This window comes from Drosophila obscura, unplaced genomic scaffold (assembly GCF_018151105.1).
Source record: "Drosophila obscura isolate BZ-5 IFL unplaced genomic scaffold, ASM1815110v1 contig_150, whole genome shotgun sequence".
In the NCBI taxonomy this organism is placed as follows: Eukaryota; Metazoa; Arthropoda; class Insecta; order Diptera; family Drosophilidae; genus Drosophila; species Drosophila obscura.
In genome coordinates, this window is record NW_024542736.1 from 11,325,800 (window position 1) to 11,344,810 (window position 19,011).

The 19,011-nt window shown below is 40.9% G+C and overlaps 4 protein-coding genes across 7 annotated transcripts in view; 2 read left to right on the forward strand and 2 right to left on the reverse strand.

Moving 5' to 3' along the window:
* LOC111066396 overlaps window positions 1–10,202 on the reverse strand; it is a 53,757-nt gene extending 43,555 nt beyond the window's left edge. For both annotated transcript variants that reach the window (XM_022354964.2, XM_022354968.2), the window contains exons 1-3: window positions 9,665–10,202; window positions 3,017–3,270; window positions 2,550–2,951 (exon numbers count right to left, since the gene is read on the reverse strand). In XM_022354964.2, coding sequence (XP_022210656.2) covers window positions 2,550–2,942 — 393 coding nt within the window. In that variant the 5' untranslated portion in view covers window positions 2,943–2,951; window positions 3,017–3,270; window positions 9,665–10,202. The remainder of the gene's footprint in view (window positions 1–2,549; window positions 2,952–3,016; window positions 3,271–9,664) is intronic.
* A 1,487-nt stretch (window positions 10,203–11,689) lies between these two features.
* LOC111066479 (39S ribosomal protein L55, mitochondrial) lies at window positions 11,690–12,380 on the reverse strand. Of its 2 annotated transcripts, XM_022355145.2 has the most exons (3): window positions 12,097–12,380; window positions 11,891–12,039; window positions 11,690–11,825 (listed from the first exon to the last, which is right to left on the reverse strand). In XM_022355145.2, the coding sequence occupies exons 1-3, from the start codon at window positions 12,271–12,273 to the stop codon at window positions 11,750–11,752; spliced, it is 402 nt and encodes a 133-aa protein (XP_022210837.2). In that variant the 5' UTR covers window positions 12,274–12,380; the 3' UTR covers window positions 11,690–11,749. The 2 variants fall into 2 exon arrangements, with proteins under 2 accessions (XP_022210837.2, XP_022210838.1); XM_022355146.2 differs by lacking the exon at window positions 11,690–11,825 and having other exon boundaries at window positions 11,830–12,039; window positions 12,097–12,377.
* A 161-nt stretch (window positions 12,381–12,541) lies between these two features.
* LOC111066478 (ATP synthase subunit d, mitochondrial) lies at window positions 12,542–13,653 on the forward strand. 2 transcript variants are annotated; one of them, XM_022355144.2, is made up of 2 exons: window positions 12,542–12,623; window positions 13,011–13,653. In XM_022355144.2, the coding sequence occupies exon 2, from the start codon at window positions 13,026–13,028 to the stop codon at window positions 13,560–13,562; it is 537 nt and encodes a 178-aa protein (XP_022210836.2). In that variant the 5' UTR covers window positions 12,542–12,623; window positions 13,011–13,025; the 3' UTR covers window positions 13,563–13,653. The 2 variants fall into 2 exon arrangements, with proteins under 2 accessions (XP_022210836.2, XP_022210833.2); XM_022355141.2 differs by having other exon boundaries at window positions 12,608–12,674.
* A 1,399-nt stretch (window positions 13,654–15,052) lies between these two features.
* LOC111066398 (serine-rich adhesin for platelets) overlaps window positions 15,053–19,011 on the forward strand; it is a 37,341-nt gene continuing 33,382 nt past the window's right edge. The window contains exon 1 of the mRNA XM_022354969.2: window positions 15,053–15,687. The gene's annotated coding sequence lies outside the window, so the exon portion shown is untranslated. The remainder of the gene's footprint in view (window positions 15,688–19,011) is intronic.

The following is a 19,011-nucleotide window of genomic DNA, read 5'->3' on the forward strand; positions in this document are numbered from 1 at the left end:
GTTACACTTTTCGGATGGAAATGGAAATCTTTTCACTGACTGATTAACCTCATTTGGGGCCTACAATCTGAAGACCCTCCAGGCTGTGGAGAATTTATGTAGCACCTCCTGTTCGACTAGGGCACATTCGTTGTTTTGATTTGCACCAATTTTCAATAAGCCAATGGCTTATTTCCGTAAATACAATTTTAGGCAAATATATAAAAGTTTTTCTATATTTTCCTACTGAGTTCCAGATGTGTTAACTCCTTTGGGGAAATAAATTCTTCAATTCTTGAATTAATTTCTTGAACTTCTTTAGGAATCAGAAAAGATTTTCCCGCCTGATTAACCCCCCATCTATGTGAGGTTAAAATCCGCTAATGCCACTGCCAGTGCCACTGCCACTCAAGCGAACCGCATCGCTTACAGTTACAGCCGCTGTTGCTGCACGCTGCACGCAATAGATGGGGAAATTGTGAAAGAGTTTTAATCAAAATGGATATGGGATCTCCCCCCTCCACAGAGATCTCTCTTTCACTTTGATATTCTGATATCTTTGTCGGCTGGCTGGCTGCTGCCTTGACACGTAATTGAAATGAGAAGCAATCCCCAGACCAGGGCCAAAAATAAATCTAAAAGAGAGATTCTTCATTTCGAAATATTGTATCTTTTTGTGGGGTGAAAATTGGGGGCAAACGCGTGGCAGCCATAGGGTTGCAGCAGCACTTGACGGGCGGCATCTGAACCCACAAATTGGTGGTGTCATTAGAGAAGATATAGATTCAAATTTATTGGCAATTCAATTAAGTTTTAAATGAATCCCAATCCCCTTCCGATCTGATGTTATTGCTGCTACTTCTGGATCCATCCATTAATTGTGTGCCAGCTGCGGCGCATAACAATGCGGAAATGCAATCGATTGGAGTCGGATGGAATCCGAACGCACTTCACACGCAAATAAACAGGCCTGGGCCTGGAGTTTATCTTTTGAGATGCACGGAGGCCCAACAATTTATTCTTTCATCGAGGGAAATGTCGGGGAAGCGAAAATACCGGAGCAGTTATGCAAATCAGCAGGTAGTCCGTCCGTCCAGCAGGCAGCCAGGCAGGCAGGCAGAGTTCTCCCATCGGTCGGTCGGTCATTCACCGCCAGAGAGACAGGGAGACCCAGGAAGAGTATCCATGAGATACGCGCCATGCGCCATGCAATTTGTGGCATTAGAATATGCACTCATGAATAGATACGAGTGCGCGCAGTCCTTTCTTTGCAGTTCAAAATGAATGCCAGACTAGAGATTTCCATTTAAGCGCTTTCATTAAACAACTACAGAAAATAATTGCAAAAAGCCCTTCGTGGGGAAGGGGAAGGGCACGATGGGAAGGAAATTAGATGCTATAAAAGTCAAACAAATAACCGAAACAAATAACATAATAATCGTATAGAAATGTGGCTGGTAAATATCACTTGAAAACTTCAGAAAATGAAAGTGAAACCGTTTTCTTTTCAATCATTTTAATTCATTCATTCATTGGTACATTCATTCATTCGTTCATTCATTCAGGTGTGTGAGAAAGTTCAATACAATTCAGTCAGAAGAGAAAGAGATCTTCATTTATAATGACAATTGTATCACTCTCTCACTCTCCCTCTCTTTTACAGTGCAGCTTAGCCGTAAATGGTGACCTTTCATGTCTCTCCCTCTCGCTTTCTTCCGCCCTTTTACAGCGTAGCTTAGCAATGAAGGCTGATCTTTCTTATGCCAGTACAAAATACCAATAAATGGTCGAAGTGCAACCTTGAAATAAAAAAATCTCTCACAGAGTAGCTTAGCTCTTGGCTATTACATAATCACGGAATACCAATAAACCCAAAACCACTAATTATAAACGTAATGTCAAAGTCTTTACCAGCGGCCGCATATGTGTTGCAAGTTGCAACTTATTAATTTTCCGAACATTACTCCCCTTTTTTTCTGGGGGGGCCAACAACCGTTGCCAACTGAGCGGCTTACACTCTTATATGTATCTGTGTATGTAAGTTTTTTCGTGGAGCCGCCAGACTAAACGCCATTAATTTTTACACACGGTTTCACTGCACTTCGAATGCGCTTTTCATGAGCACGAAATATATTTTATGGGGTAGCCCCCAAAAACTCTCTCGCAGAGGCTATTGTTTTGCAATTTGTTTTGGGATCGTTGGAGGAGGCTCTCCGTTGATAATTATGAGCCCGAGGAGCCCCACAGCAATAAAAAAAAAAAACTATTGAGTAATTACGAAAAATTGTTAGGGTTTAATTAAAATTGTGTAAATAATCGCATTTGTTGCTTCTGCTGCTGCTATTGTTGCTATTGCTGTTACCGTTATTGTTGTTAATGTTGCGAAAATGAAAGTGCCATCAAAACATATTATGATGCTCAAATGGTGGGAACAAAACCCCCCATCTTCTTTCCGTCTGCCACTCAATGAATTTCAAAAGCTCGCTAGACATTGCCATGACGAGCCAATGTATTTGTATCTGTGTGTGTGTATCTATTTATAGCTATGCATCTTCAGTACTGTCACTCACCTTGTACACCTCCGAGAAAAATCCAGAGCCAATTTTCTCCTTGACAAAATCATCAACGGAATATAATGCTGAAACGGCGGTACGCAGCGCCCGACAGGAGATCCCAGTGACCAGACGATCCGACGATATGGTACGGGTCACAGGTGCCGGCGGCAGACCATTCCCAGTTCCGCCCGGCTGCTGTTGCTGCTGCGGCGTTAGGGAGGCGTTAGCCTCCTCCCCATCCGTAGCATCTCCATTTGCAGATGCCACATTTCCATGTGGCACGCTGGCCTTGTAGGCTGTGGTCGGGTTTGGCCAATTGAAGGGCGAAGCGGTGGATGCTGAATCCACCTGATCCACATCCATCTTCAGCTCCGGCGGTCCAGGCCCACTATGCTGATTTAGATTCATTTTTATCAGCTACGACGTATGTTGATGGATAGGTTGGATTATATGGTCACGATATAATTGTATATGTATAGCACCTGCTGGAAGAACTTTCCTCAGAAAATTTGCAGTGTCGTAACAATATAAATTTTATTTATTTTTAATTTCTTATGTTATTTTTCGAATTTTATACTGATCTAGTTTTTGACAGACTGGACAATGTTGAACAATCAAACAAAATGTCCCTTGTTCTTGGAATGCTTTGGATTGGGAGTTTCAGTTTTTGGCACGATTCTGATTCAGTTTACTGGAAGCGTTGCTGCACTGGAAGATGCACTGGCGAAATGGAAGTCTGGAAAAAAACAGGAAAAAACGTACGCAAATAAATTATTAGGTATAATTGAATCAATCCCCATCATCACATCACACTCTAATGAAATGCAAATAAATCTGTGTGTGTTTTTTTATACCCCTCAGTGGCGCGTGATCAACATTTATTTGTGTGTGTATTTTTATGGAGTGCTAATTAAAAAATGTTCAAAGAATTGTATTATTTTATTTTGTTGTCACGCGGCGTACAAAAAGCGATATCAGCAATGTGTGGTGACTGACTACAAGGAATTCTTATAAGTACATTGGCGAGAGAGAGAAAAAGCGGCAATGAGAGGTTGGAGAAGTGCTCTAAGATAGAAAACACATTTTGTATTAAGAGGAATGCGTATTCCCCTTCCAGGAATAGAATAATCGCAATATTTGGAGAGCATTAGTTTCAACTTTTTGTATTTATGATACTTGTTTGTTTTTTGTAGACATTTCAGATTAGCAAACGGCGAAAACTAACCAAAAAGTCTGAATAAATTAATCGACGCTGCTCGAGTTTTTTTTCGTTTATTTTTTTCTTCTTTTTTTTATTGCTAATAAATTATTCAGGGTCAAAGTCTCGATGGGAAACGGGGTGCCTTCCTTTGATGATGGTCGGGAGCCGCTTATCAAACGCAGGTTCAGGGCAGGGCTGGCAGGCACTCTCTCATGGTAATGATAGTGCGAGTCCCCAGGCACTTGTTCCTACAGTTCGCCTGATAGCGACGACTGTTTTCAAGTGCGATAAAAACACACACACACATACAGAAATGAACGAATGACTTCTATTTTTTTTCTCTGCGTTTTGTTTTTTTTTTTCGCTGTGTAATTTAGCAACAATTTGGTTATCATTTTGCTGTCGTTTCCACGGCTGTATTGTCTCATGGGGACTGCCTGCCACACATGTAGAGACTCTGGTGGAGGGAGAGCAGGGCAAATGAGTTCAGTTCATCAGCAAATAAGTAGATAATCACGACTACTGCCAGCACCCGCAACCTTGGCCTTGAGCTTGAAAATCGGTTTCCCCTTAGAGGAAGAGGCAGGTAGACCGCGCCCCACAGAAGAAGCTCCCCATCCATCTCTCAATCCTCCCACTAGACACAAGCCACTCTCTACTCTCTGAAGATAACAGGAATGGAATGGATGATATAACCAATTATTTTTTGGCTCTAAAAACAAAAGAGAAAAAAAGAGCCAAAACGTTGGAATTTTTTCGATTTGCCATTCCTTATCAGGGACTATATATATGGCAGCGATAAGATAGAGAAAATAGCTTGGAAATGGCCCAAAGGATCGTACGAGAGGGCCAAAGGGGCTCTCTAGATAAGAAACAAAAAATATAGCTTGATAATTGGGCTATAACTATAACAAAATAATTACAACAAAATATCTAACGACATAATGATAATGATAGAGCTACGATTCCTAACGGTTAAACAAACTCTCACTTTTGGTATAGAGAGAGACAGAGAGGGGAGGAAAGATGTAAAGCAGAGGGAGATCGAAAAAAACCGAAATAAAATATAAATTACTAAGCACATTTTCAACTCCACATTCCTCAGTTTTGTTTGGGGGGAAGTTATGCGAATTGAGCCAATCTTTTTTTTTCGTCTTTGGCTCGTTGTATGTTTGGACAGATTTCGCAAAGAGCCGAAAAGCCGGCAGCAACCGGCCCCATAATTAGGGTCAATTGCGGCTAACCGCTGCCAATCGACGACAACGAAAGCTTATGGCCAAAAAAAAAGTGGGAAATAGTGGGGAAAGAGGCTCTGGAAAAATGTGCTACACTTCATTAAAGGCCATGACAAGGAAAGAGTTGCACCTGCCTCACGATTACCCAAGGATCCTTATGGATTTAAAATTGCCAACCTACAAATGGGAGGGAGTCTTCATCCCTTCCACAGAAGAAAAAATAACCATCAGAAATCCTCGAAAAAAAAGCTCTTCGAGTGTAAGAAATTTGTTCCATGCTGAATTTCTAACAGTGGCCCACAAAAATCCGTTTAGCACGCTCCACAAACTAAGTCAAGGCCTTCCAGCAATGCTTTTATTTTGGGGATTTTGGGTGAATCTATTAAACTGTTTTTTTGGGTGCCGCGACTTTGTTTTTTTGTGAGAGGCGGTGTGGCACATTGCATGCATAAATTTTCACATCACGTTCCGTCCACAAAAACTGTTTCTCTCGTGTGGAAAACCACAAAATGCAAAGCATCCAAATATTATTGGCTATAAATAGGAATATCAAAAGCAAAGGTCAGGCCCTGTCCATTGGTGGTGTTGCCAAAGCATATGGAAACTACATATAAAGGTTGCAGCAATCTGAGAAACTATAAAAAAACCAAAAAAAAAAATATACGAATATGGAACGATCTTTGAAATGAGTGAAAAAACTTTGCTCGAAAAGTAAATTCTTTGTAGAAAACATTTCCATTGCTGTTTCTTTAATTTTTTAAGTGATTTTACCACCTGTTGTTTGTATGAGTACCAGGTACATCATCGTCGACTCTTTCTACTTTTCTTGCTACACAGCTGTTACTTTTCAAGTTAATTTTTAGTCTATTAAACAGCCAATGCTTTTCCCCCCATAATCGATCGAAAAGATGTTTCCAAAATCATAACCGTTAACCGCCACAGGCTATGGCAAGAGTCAATCTTGAGTCAATAAACCGCTGCTGCCGCAGCAGCACCAACAGCAACACTGTGGCACACAGATCAAGTTGCATTTTTATGAGGCCAAGGGTCGCGTCTTCTTCTTGGTTGTCGTCCACGTAGGCGTAGGCGCGTGCCAATAGAGGAGTACACTCCATGGCATAAATTCTTCACATCCATTAAATGCACATAAATCTTTGTTATGAAAATGGGAAATGATATTTCCGACTTGTTGAGGGCAGGAGTGAGTAGAAGCAGGCCCTTGGGGCGGAAGATGACTTCAGGAAGCGTGTAGAGAACCGAAAAACGAAAAAACGTTAATGAAAAGGAAAGTTGGTCAGAAGAAGAAGAAGAAGAAAAAACGCCACTTCATGGCCTTCTGCAAAGAAGAAAAACCCGCAGAGATGAAACGCAGAAACTCAAGAAGACGTAGCCAAAGACGTTACAAATTTCTATAAACAAAGAGAGATGAAGTCTCGTCTCGGGGGCAACAAAGCAAAACAAAGTAAAATTATCAAAGAACAACACAAAAACGAGATATAAAGAAATAAAGAAAGAATGAAAAGAAGCAAGAAAATGGGACATGGCACACTCTCGGAACGGAACACACACAAAAGAAAAGACTCAAACCAAACCAAACCAAACCAAATGAAATTCATGTCGTTGTCGCGCTCATAAATTCTTCTACGCCTATGCCTATCAGAAAGATACAATGCAAGATACAACGCCCACGAACAGCAGCAGCAGCAGAAGAAGAAGAAAATTATCAACTCATTCCCAACTGGAGATCTCTTCTGGCCCTGCTCTATGTAAATGTGGTTGAGGCTGCATTCCAAGCGAGGGTATTTTCTGGTATCCCCTGAAACAAGTGATTCATTCCGCTCAACGAAATGGAAAGCAGGGGAAATTAGGAAACAAATTTTTTTATTTTTATTCAAATATACATTGGCTGCCATTAGGTGTAGAATGGAATGGAATGCTGGGGCTGGTTAGGCCAGCCGCCTAATTAGCAGCAGCACCAAAATCGATCATACCCGTACCCCCAAAAGTTTCACTTTCTGTCTGTGTAAAGAACCGTCTTGTCTTTTGGCCTGCATACAAAACAAGGCCTAAACAAGTTACATTGCATCGATTAATGCGCCATTTAGGCATTGACTAATTGGCAAAAGATTTCACTCTCTTTCCCAATACTCACGGGGAGGCTTGCTCGCTCGCTCACGTGCCGCCCATCGCCCATCGCTCTGCGGACTCTTAAACCTTGCTGAAAATAGTCACTAAAATAAAACAATTGCCTAGCGTAAATGAACTTTAAACAATCAGAGGAGCAATCCGATGAAGAAGAAAGATTAGACATTTCTTTAGTTGAGTGTTAAGACTATTGAATGCCCATCAGTTAGATTAAGGGGCAAAATATTGAAGAGAATGAGGTGAAGTTACCCTGTTCCCCCGTTTGATCTGTAATAATAATCAAATTATTTTGAGTATTGTTGTTAAGGTAGATAATATTATAAATCCAGATAAAAACTTGCTAAATATTAGCTGTGCATTTGATCAGTGCATTTTGGTCGATTTCCAGCAGCTTAAAGTGCAAAAAACTTTTTGTTGTTTTTTCTTTTAAATATTTGCCAAAGTTTTAGAAATAATTTATAGGCTCACTTCCTTTTCCTTGTTACAAATACCCCAATGAATGAAATAAACGCCTGCGCTCTACAAGTGCCCAGGGTATGCAAACGAAATGCAACAAAGCTAGCAAGAAAATGCGATTTATTTTGAGCTTCAAGTGCAAGTCGTCCCATACGAAGATCGAACAAAACAAAACACTTGATGAATGCAGTTTGACAGCAGCAAAAGAAGCAGAAACAGAGAGGCAGGCGCCAAGGAAGGTGCAAAAACCAAACTAACAAAAAGAAAATAGTGAAATGAGAACAAATGGCGCATTTTGCGGGTGAGTATCGTATCGTGTCTTTTTTTTTCCTTCTGGTTATTTCTTTTAGTTTATTTTAAGTGTTCCCCTCTCCTGCGATGCGATGCGATGCGGGCACACACCACACAAATGAAAACAAATTAGCTTAGGTTGCATTTACAGCCGGCTGGCTGGCTGGCTGGCTGGGAGGGCAGAGGGTGATTGTTGTTAATTTTATAAACACCACACACAAAAAAAAAAGCCCTCAACCTTACCCATTCACACATTCACCCCCAGCACCATGCACCGTGCACCATTCCCCCCTATCCGCCCTGGTAACAGCAACAGCCACAAAAATGCAGTTGGTCACACCACCGGACGGACAAAAAGACAACATCAATATGTGTAGCAGCAGCAGCAGCAGCAACCACCAAACCGGCACAATCCCAATCAGGCAGCAGGGCAGGCAGCTGCAGTCCCGTCAGTAGGCGGGAAACGGGAAACCCAAGTGGAAGATGAATATAGGGAGAGAATCGGGAATACATATGTACTATGGGCTCTGTCTGGATCCATGGATCCGTGGATCCACTATAACGAGAGAAACATCTGTCGCAGCATTTGCATTTTACGTGGAAAAAGAGTCTTTCCGCTGAATCAAACAGAAAGGCAGATAGATAGAGAGAGAGAAATAGAGGGAGACCGACCACCGATAGACGGAGAGAGAAGCAGCAAAACGGTAGCGCGGATGGCATTGGAAAACACCAACCTAGGAAAATATCTTCATCATCATCATTATCAGCAATGGGGAGTGTGTGCTGCTTTTTTGTAAGTTGCAAATGTGTTTGTGTTATTTTTACATTTCCGCTTCATACAAAAATATTTACGTTGCGCAGCCCTGCCAACCTTCCTCATTAAACATTCCGATCGCACGCACACACACACACACGCACAGAAAGAGGAAGGAAGGCAGTCCCTCTACCGGGTATCTGGCAGGGCAGAGGGCACGGGGCCCTAGTGCAACGGTTAGAGATGTGCAAGATGGAATGCTACACGAGTTGACATATCGATGGGATCCCCCCACCATACACAACAGGTTTCCTTAACAAATTCAAATGCAACACCTTTGATAGGTTGTTTGGATTAGTTGTTCGTAACTGTACCACATACCACAAAGCGTAAAACCGGAACAAATGCAACCAGATAAAATCGTTGAGACTAATTGGAAGAAGGACATTGGTTTTTGGTAGTTCAGTCGCATCAGCGTAATTTTGCTTTAATTGATTTTCCTAAAGCAATTGTTCGCTGTATTTGCGTGTTGTTCATTCATAAACAGCTGTTGGACAGAATAAACAGCTGCTCTGCAAATAATCAAAACTAAAACTGGGTCATTCTTAACGAATCAAAATCCCATTCATGCAAACCATTCATGTATTTTATTTACTTTATACCTCTCTAAAAGGTTTTCCTTGGTACAGTTGCTGTGCCCGTCTGTCTATTTCTGTGTAAACTAATTTGCTTGCATCTACCTACAGGAGATTCGAGACCATCCTTTTATTTAAATTATTTAAAAACTACACATCTTCGAAATGCTTCACTTTTGGGAGCCCCTGTTAAGGTCGCAGGCCAGGCCCCCCATCTCTAGACGCAGTCTGCTGCTTCCGCTGCTGTAACGAGCGCAGCAGCAGAGCAGTGGAGACGCAGAGGCAGAGCGCGCAGACAACCCACACAAGCGCACGCATAGAAAATTGTTGTACAACAGAATTTTGGGGCAGGCAGAGCAGAGCAGAGAAGCAGTGAAGCTGATATTTGCCTTAATTTTTAGTTAATAATTTACCAGTATTGTTGGTTTTTGTTGCTGCTGCTGCAGATGCTTTCGTTGTTCTTATTGCCGACGTGCTGCTATAATCCAATTAGGTGTGTATGTGTATGTTTGTTTGCTGCACAATTGCAGTTATTTGCACACCGACACCACGCACACAGAGCGACGAAGAAGCACTAATAATTAAATACCAAAAAATCTTGTCACCAACAAAACGGATTTCGAGTTTTGTTTTAAAATAAAATTTCACCAACAACTTTGTTGTGTCTCGGTCTTGTTTACTGCGGGGGGCTCGGAGCAATGCTATGCTGCTGCATTCGCTTGTGTATTTTTTTGTGATTAGACGCGACTATGCTGCCCATTCAACATTCCACCGACACTTTATGGGTATTCTCTTTCACTCGAGCTACAGCTGAGGGTATACATCAAGTTTTGGGCTAGCGAAAAGGACATGTTTCTTGCACTCGCGTAAAAATCGCACATAAATTATAAAAATAAAACCTGCACGACGCGCACACACGTCCGACTTTGATTGTTCCCGAATTTTTTTTGTTTTGTTTTTTGGTTTTGAAACCAAGTGTGACCGCGGATTTATCGGATAAATATCCGGCGGACCCTCAAAAATATACCGAAATATACCGTATAATTTTTATAATATACCGTAAATATACCGACGGACACGACAAGATGTGTTAATATTCCTCGATTTTGAAGTTCGGTTTAATATTACCAACTAGTTAGGAGTTTAAAAACTGAAAATATCATTTTATAAGCTAGATGAATCAATTTTCTACAATCTGGCTTATGTTAGGGACTTCCATTAATTGGATTAATTATTAAATAAGGTTTGAACAAAGGTCAGTAAAAATTTTTATTTTTGTGAACGGTAACTACACTTTTGCTACATATGACACTTTGTATACCCAATTGGGAAAATTTCTTTTCAATATTGTTAACTTCTGCATTCCAATTGAACCACAGCAGCTAAAGCTGCTGTGAAACCTAAGTAACAATGAATTTACTTGTATTGGCCTGTTTTTTCTACAAGATTGGCTAGTTTTCAGAAGTCCTTTTTATTGCATTGTTTACATAAAAAGGTTTAAACAAAAACGGTTTATAAAACGTAAATGTTGACTAAATGTGACGTCATTGTTGCTGGTCAACCAAGGTTATTCTATGTGTATGGCTTTTGTATACCGTATTTGATATGTTTTTTACCTATTAATGCATATATTTTGTGTTTTATAAATACATTTATCCCGGTTCTGATACCTGTTATTGGTACCCGTGAGCTGCAATTTTTTCTTAATATTTTTAAAGCAGAGACTGAGTAGTTTCTGCATTAATTGGAGCCTGATATTAACAACCATATCTCAAGTCCATAATATCCATTTTCGCAAGGTATGCAGATTATTGCTCATTCCATGATGCCTATTCATTTCCCCATTTTGCTGAAAAATTTCCCATACAAATCAAATGTATCTTACGGGACCGAATTCCACCACGATTTGAGAGCAAAAAATGTAGTATTTTTTTTGAGCTAAATGGGGTTTGGCGGTCATTTTGAAAAGTATATACTGACGGACACGACCAAATGCCCCTTTGTTACATGGTAACTACACGGTAACTACACAACTGCTACATAACAGTAAAGTATTGGTAGACTATAGAGCTTTGTATGCGCTGTATACTTGAATTAATGTTTAAGTTCTGTCTTACAGGGTGTTTTAAGACTAGATATTCTATTTCTGTATACCTATCCAGTATACAAAGAAGTCATAGAACCACAAAATAACGCTGTCCAACTTTTTTTTTCAATAATGAGAGATTGATCAAAAATCATGTTCCTGTATTTTGACATTAGTTTAATGCCACTAGCTAACTAACACTGAATATACTAAGATGGCAAACGTCCTCTTAAATCAACATTATAATCTTTTCTCAAGTGTAGTGTCTTACGACATTATCGATGTATATGGCTTAAAAACAATATCGGTATTTGTGTGATAGTCGGATTTATTTATTTATAATTTATTTTAAAAAAATTTTCGATAAACAAAAAACTAGTAATGTGGTAAGCCGTTAGGAAACTCTTTTAATTTAAATGATTGAAGTCCTCCTGTGACCTTTATTTTCGGATGTGGCAGCGCTGTGGAACGCAAAGTGAGCTACCAGACTTATATAACAAAATTTATTATTTTTATTAACAATAGTTTTAACGGAAAAGCGGGAGGACCATACTACTTCTTCTTCTTGATAAAGTTCATGTACTTCTTGGCATTGAAGTTGTCCTCCACCTCCTCCATAATCCTGACCTTCTTGCGCGGTTTACGCGCCTCCAGGCGGGACCTTCGCTCGGCGTCCGACAAAGTGGTCAAATCCAAAGGCAACTAAAACAGAGCAGTGAAATCAAATGCATTATATTTAACTAATGATTGTGCACCCACCTTGATGATTTTGCGTGGCTCGTGGTAGCGGATATTAATAGTGGATCCATCCGGCTGGACGACGACCGTGGGATACAAACGGCAGTAGACGGAACGATGCAGCCTGGTCACCGCTGTCGTGGCTGAGGAAATGCAGCGCAGCTGTTGCACAGCCTGTGGCAACTGTTTCAGCAGCATTCTTATTGATAATCACAGTCAAAACAGCTAATAAAAGCAGAATTTAGTCCACATGCGAGAGTTATGTTTTGCACAGCTGATAGTGGGTACCAGGGCTGCAGTCCATCGTTGGTTTGTGCGATGGTTTTTCTGACCATATCGATATAGTATAAATTGCAATGCAGCATCTGCAACTGCTCCAATCCTAAAAAAGCGCATTGAGTTTATAAATTTGTGTACCACTTTATAATTAAAAATTATTTGATTAGTTTACGATGTCGATGTTTCGATGGTTGGGAACCAGGGCTGCAGTTGCATAACATCTATCGTCTTTGATATTTTCAAGGGAAAAAACATCGTACTCAAAAAGTGTAAGTGCTGGCGCAGAGGCGTAGAATTCTTAATTATCCGTAGAAATTTAAGTATGTCGGAAATAACTAACTTAAAATACTTGAGTAATGTGCAACGGAACTTGCTTAAACTAAATGGTCATTCGATTGTGGGGAAATCCAAAGGAATACACACTTTTTCCACCCCAACAAGTCGGAGGGTGCTGCTGCAGCGAAATTACATAATTTTTGCACGCATAATTTTCAGTGGATTGGAAACAGCATAATATATAACGCAGCAGATGGGACTCGAGCAGCAAAATCCAGAGAAACTATTTAGCTTGAGACATTTCGTCTGGGCATTAATTTTACATTTCCACTTTGAGAACCTAACCTCATCTGTTTTCTGCTTTTGTTGGTTTTTTTCAGTATTTGTGCTACAGAATGGCCGCTCGCCGCATCGCCCAATCCTCGATTAACTGGTCCGCTCTGGCCGAGCGTGTGCCCGCCAACCAGAAGACCAGCTTCGGCGCCTTCAAGACCAAGTCGGACATCTATGTGCGCGCCGTGATGGCCAATCCCGAGTGCCCACCGAAAATCGATTGGGCCCGCTACAAGGAGTTGGTGCCCGTGGCCGGCCTGGTCGATAGCTTCCAGAAGCAGTACGACGCCTTGACCGTGCCCTATCCCCAGGACACTGTTTCGCAGCAGGTGGATGCCCAGATCAAGGAGTCGCAGTCGGAGATTGCTTCTTACAAGAAGGTCTCGGAGCAGCGCATCCAGAACTACCAGAAGGAGATTGCCCATCTGAAGGCGCTTCTGCCATACGATCAGATGACCATGGAGGACTACCGCGATGCATTCCCCGACAGCGCACTGGACCCCATCAACAAGCCAACCTTCTGGCCCCACACACCCGAGGAGCAGGTCGGCTACAAGTCCAAGGAGCAGATCGAGGCCGAGAAACAGGGACACCATTAAGTGACCCCCGCCCCTCAAGCGAGAGCGCGTCGATTCGAAATGTAAATCATGTTAACGTAAATTACACAAATTAAAGTCATTTCAAATGAAATTGATTTTGTTTTGCGGCCCGCTGTATATTCTGTTTACTATACAGAAAGTATGTCAATCCTTTTGAAGATTTATAAACAGACTTCAGAAGACAAGGAAGGAATTTCTACCTATAAGATCGATGTACATTTGTTGCTTGTATTCCCCATACGTACTGGGTGCTGGTTTCCACTATACTTATACTCTCAGCTGGCTGTCAATTGTCCCGCATTTGAGTGGTGGCTTCTACGGCGACAAGATCTGAGCAAATGCAGCGCTTGGAAGAAGGAAGCACTGAGTCTGTGACAGTGGTAGGGACTGCTGGGGATAGGGCTGGACGAGGCTTTGCTGAGTTAAGTAGCTGCTAGTGGACACAGCCGGAGTGTCAACATTAATGCGGAGCATATGCATAAATCCATTCGAAATGATCAGAATGCGCTCGGGGCAAAGCAGATTGATTTGGATTGGCTGGAATCTGGGATCTGTTTCAGTCGAGGAATACTTAGTATGCACAGTCAAATGGCAATTCAGGCAGTGCGCGTTGTAGAAGGAATCCGCTGAAGAAGTAGTGTATAAATTAGAAGCATTCTATTCAATGATTGATTGATTGATTAAGTTTTTTGCACTCCAAACAACGACGCTTCGGAACTTCTTTGATTTAGATATCTTTGCTCTCCTCCGTGGCAGTGCCATGCACATGGCTGACGGTCAAGCCCTGGCATCATCCAGTTCGAGGACACCGAGGGCAGCAACCGAGGGCCGAACTGTGCCCATCAGGTCAGATATTCCTGGACATCGGCCGTGCCTTTTCCTCTTAGCCAATTTTTAAATTTACTGACTTTCATTAGAGCTGGACTATCGGAACTATCGATTGTTTTTTGTGCACTAAATGAAAATACGCAACAAAAATATCGATACAAATATACAGTTTGAAGCAGACTGGGCTGGCAACATGAGTAGAATTGGGCAACATGACCGATCGTGTCTTGAGTGAGCTTAATTTGGTTTGAGCGTGTTTGCATTTTGATTGTTTTTTCCAAACTCAACGATACTCAAGTCCTTTCCAAGTCCTTTTAGAGGGTTTTAATTTAAGATTTTTATATATTCAAATATTGTTTGTTTTGGACTATTTAAAATTTTGTTGGGAGAGAAATCTATCTGAAATATGTAAATATGTAAGCATACATATGTACATACATGTTTAAGTTAAGATACATTATTTGACCTCACTCTATATTTGATATTATTTTTCGAAAATATTCCTATATCCTACATCCTTCCTAATACCAGGTATGAGTATCTACTCTTGTAAAATGGAAAAAAAACTCAAATGAAAAACTCACTCGAACAACACGACGACCAATATGATTCATTCATTCATTCGATCGTTCACAGCGTCCACGGCGTCCACAGCGTTCACCGTTCATTCGCAAACGAAACGAGTTGGAGTGCAAACGTGCCAAGCGGAAGATCAAGTTGTATTATAGCCCGGAGTGGGAGATCACACTGTAGTGTCTCCAGCAACAACGCCAAGATTACAAAGTTGAATAAAGTTAAAATTTGCAGTAATATATCGAATAAAATGCACGTGACGGGTGCATGTCAAACCCAATAATTTGCATAGAGCTGTCCAATCAGTTAACCCACTTTCTAAACGACACCGAAGAAAAGAAAAATATACAAAAATCGACCGAAAATTCAAGCAACAACGAAACCAATTAACAAGCTTATAATATTGAGTAAATAACAGAAGAAGCAAGTGATTCAGAAAGAGATATTGTTTACTTCTAAGCTCTAGTTTTTTTTTAAGTCTTCCAAGTGAAGTGCCTAACAAATTCGAAAGAAAATACTCACGCTAAATCGTTCTCTAACAACACCGCAAAAAGTGAGAAAAGCTGACTGGAAAACGCACGGGAAACGACACTGATACCGGAACGCGTCTATTCCTGTCCCTCAGCCGAGCACCCCCGTCGCCTGTCAGTCAATTGAAACCGCAACAGCAGCAGCAACAGCAACGGCAGCAGCAGCAGGCAGAAGCAACAATCTGCAGCACTGTGTAAGTTACACCAAAAACAACAGAGAGAGAGAGAGAAGAGCCTTTGGCATTCTCCCTTTTTCGATGTGGCTCCTAACAAACGAGTTAACCAGCCAAAGTTAAAACGAGCAACCTCAACGCGTTCAATAGGATACGCCAAATCCAATCCCAGTCCCACAATCCCGATCCAAGCCAAAAGAATGCTGACATTCATGGCTCGACTAGGGGATACCCTAATTGCTGTTCAGATTAAAAGAGTATTTGCACAGTGACCGTTTTTCTTCTTCTTAATTTGCGATCCCGAACCCGATCCTATTCGATCTACCTGGAATTTATAGCAGCTCTGTGTGTTTGGTGAAAGCTTTCTTCTGCCTAATACACTCTACTGTATACTCTGCCATTGCCGGGGGTATAAGCCACAATGAAATATCTTAAACGGATCTCGAAGTCGGCGGGGCCCTCCTGTCGGTAGGTCGCCGCTGCATGCTGGCATATTTCATAATCTGCTGCTGGCTGGCAGCATAATTTTTAGCACCTTAAAACTTGCTCTCTGCCGCGTCGCGTCTTAGTCTCGCATTTCACCAGCACACACACACCCAAGGCAGCCATAATTTCTTTGGATAATTATTACCCGTCTGGGCCCGTCTGATTTTATTTATTTTGTTGTTGTAGCTGACTATGTGAAATTTTTTGCGTGGATTTCGGTTTTCGCTCATCGTTTTTGCTGGCTTTTCTGCTCGGTTTGCATAAACACCTAGCGGATATTTTAACTAAAATATATATTTATTTCTCAGCTTAAATACTTAATTTAGGAAATTTATTTTGCAACTTTCCTCTAAACATAGCAGCGGAAGCGCCGAAATATTTACGTTATTCGATCTCAGCCCTGCAATTCATTTGTTCATGCATTTTTTGTTGTTTTTGTTTTTTTGGTAATATTTTTTGTAAGCGTTTTGGGTTTCAGTTATACAATAAAAACGAGTTGCTTGGGAAGTCTTAGGAATGCAAATCAGTAATTCGACCTGCCTTAGGTAATGCAAGCTCTGACCGATCTGGCAAGTGATAAACTACTCGCATATATTCGTACGAGTATTCGATATGAGGTGACTCAAATCGATTGACGACAGCCAGTGGGAATTTCCCGCGTGACTCAAAAGCGAAAAGCGTTCTGCCAAATGAATGTCCTATTGGGTCCATTTTGTACACAGCTAATGCACTTTCCCTGGAAGAACTTGTGTGGCTGTGGTGCACATGTTTTAAAATCGAATTGAGAATGAATTTCCCTCATTTGTTTTATGATACAATTTCTTAGGAAAAAGTGCTGCACTAGAAAATTGTCTTTGGTTTCAAATCGAGGCTAAAATGATTTGTATCTATATTTTATTGCCTTACAATCTTTAGTTTTTCTCTCTTTTATGGCTTTTTAAGGCTTTCTTCATTTATGAGCACCTGATTTCTGTTGCCCCCGCCACCCTATCCACCATCTTCGACGGGCTTGTCATTGTCCAACGCCATCCGAGACGTAACTCTCAAGCAATTGCCATGAATGAAATTCGCATTTCATTGCAAACGCCTCGTCGATTGACTGCAACAACTCAGCCGGTGGCCGGTTTTCACATTTGTGTGTGTGTGTGTGTGTGCGTGTGTTGGTGTAGTGCATCAGGTATCTGTATCTATGTGTGGCTTGGTGTGGTTTTCCACAATCAACGACAATAGCTACGCACGTTCGCAAACAACAAAAAAATTTACAAAAATGAAATAAAAAGAAATTGTCAATAAAGTGCCAAAAGGAGACAACGCATAAAACAAAAAAACGAACACAAAAATGGCCAGAGGGGAAACGTGTTCCAGCCCAGCCCAGCCCATACCATACCATACCATCGATCGAGTGCAACGGCGTTGTCCGTTGTCCATTTGCCGTAAAATTTGTATTAACTATTGGCTAGATACATTCGTACTTTCACAAAAACTCGTTCGAACAAATGGCACAAATATGAGCATTTTATTTTGCCCATTTTTGTCGTACCGCACCATTTTTTGTTTGTTTTCGCGAGATTTTTCCCGCATTTTGTAGTCGCTTTATTAGCAACGGTGCCAGTCGCAAAAAAAAAACAAACCAAGACAAGAAGGCACAACAAACAGAAGGCAAATCAAGCGAGCAAACAAGAAGTTTGTAAACGGTAAAAATGCATTTCGGCACGAACTTTGGGAGTGCGGGTGTGTCTGTATGTGTGTGTGTGGGGTGGGAGGGCCGTTACGCAGTCTCTTGGCGGAGTTTAAATGCTAAAAGAAATAAACTCAACTGAACCGAACTGAACAATAATTATGCACATTAAAGCCGGACTCCAACTTTCCACTTTTCCATTGACTGTTTGGCATTATCAAGGCACGCATTGGGTTTTTGTTGCTGTTGTTTGTTGTTGTTGTTTTCATTGTAAACCAAATATGTATTATAATTGTTGTTTGTTTATTACGAGTACGAGTACGAGTACGGGTCTGAGCTCCATTGCTGTTTGCATAATAATCGAAATGAGGCGGCTTAAACCTTGACTGTAATTTATTTTCTGTCTGTGGTCAGTGTTTTTCTTTTCATACTTTTCCCCAAGCTTTATATTTTCATTTTTCATGTTTTTTCCATCTCATGCTGGGCTGGGAGATAAGCGAAACTTGATTGATTAAAGACGAGTTGAGGGCGTTAAGATATGGCAGCTCTGGGACTGTGACTGCGACTGGGTCTAGGTCTCGCTGGGGGGTATGGGTATCTGTCTCTTATCTGTTGCTCGGCTGCAGGTGATTTATCATCATCCTTTATCACTTTTTGTTCGTTAGATATACAGCAGTCAAAGATTTTGTGATACTAAAGTGTTTTTCATTGCTTTAAGAAAATGAAAGAAAAAATTTAAATTTAATAACAAGTTTTTTCCTATGATTGAATAGCTTCGAAGAGTGCTCAAACCATAAACAGGGAGAGAAATATTACTGGGAGTTAATGTCAGAGATTTACAGATCCGTAATGGATATGAAACTGTAATCAAATATTTTCTTGGCAAAAAAAAATAAAAAAATGGGGTTTTCGTTAAAAATTCTTACAGTATTTATATATTCCCAATATAGGTATATTCTCCTAATTTTAAAGAGCATATGCTCATTCCAATAATATGGAAATGATACGCACTGTCTCTGTGCTACAACCATGCGTTTCCGAATCTTGAAAAGTTCCGTTTCCTCTCCAACACCTTTGACAAAATAAACAATAACTCAAGAGACCCAACAATGATCACTTCTTTCAGTAAATCATCTTGTTATTCAGTTTCTCCCTACCTCCCTCCATCTCTCTCTCTCTAT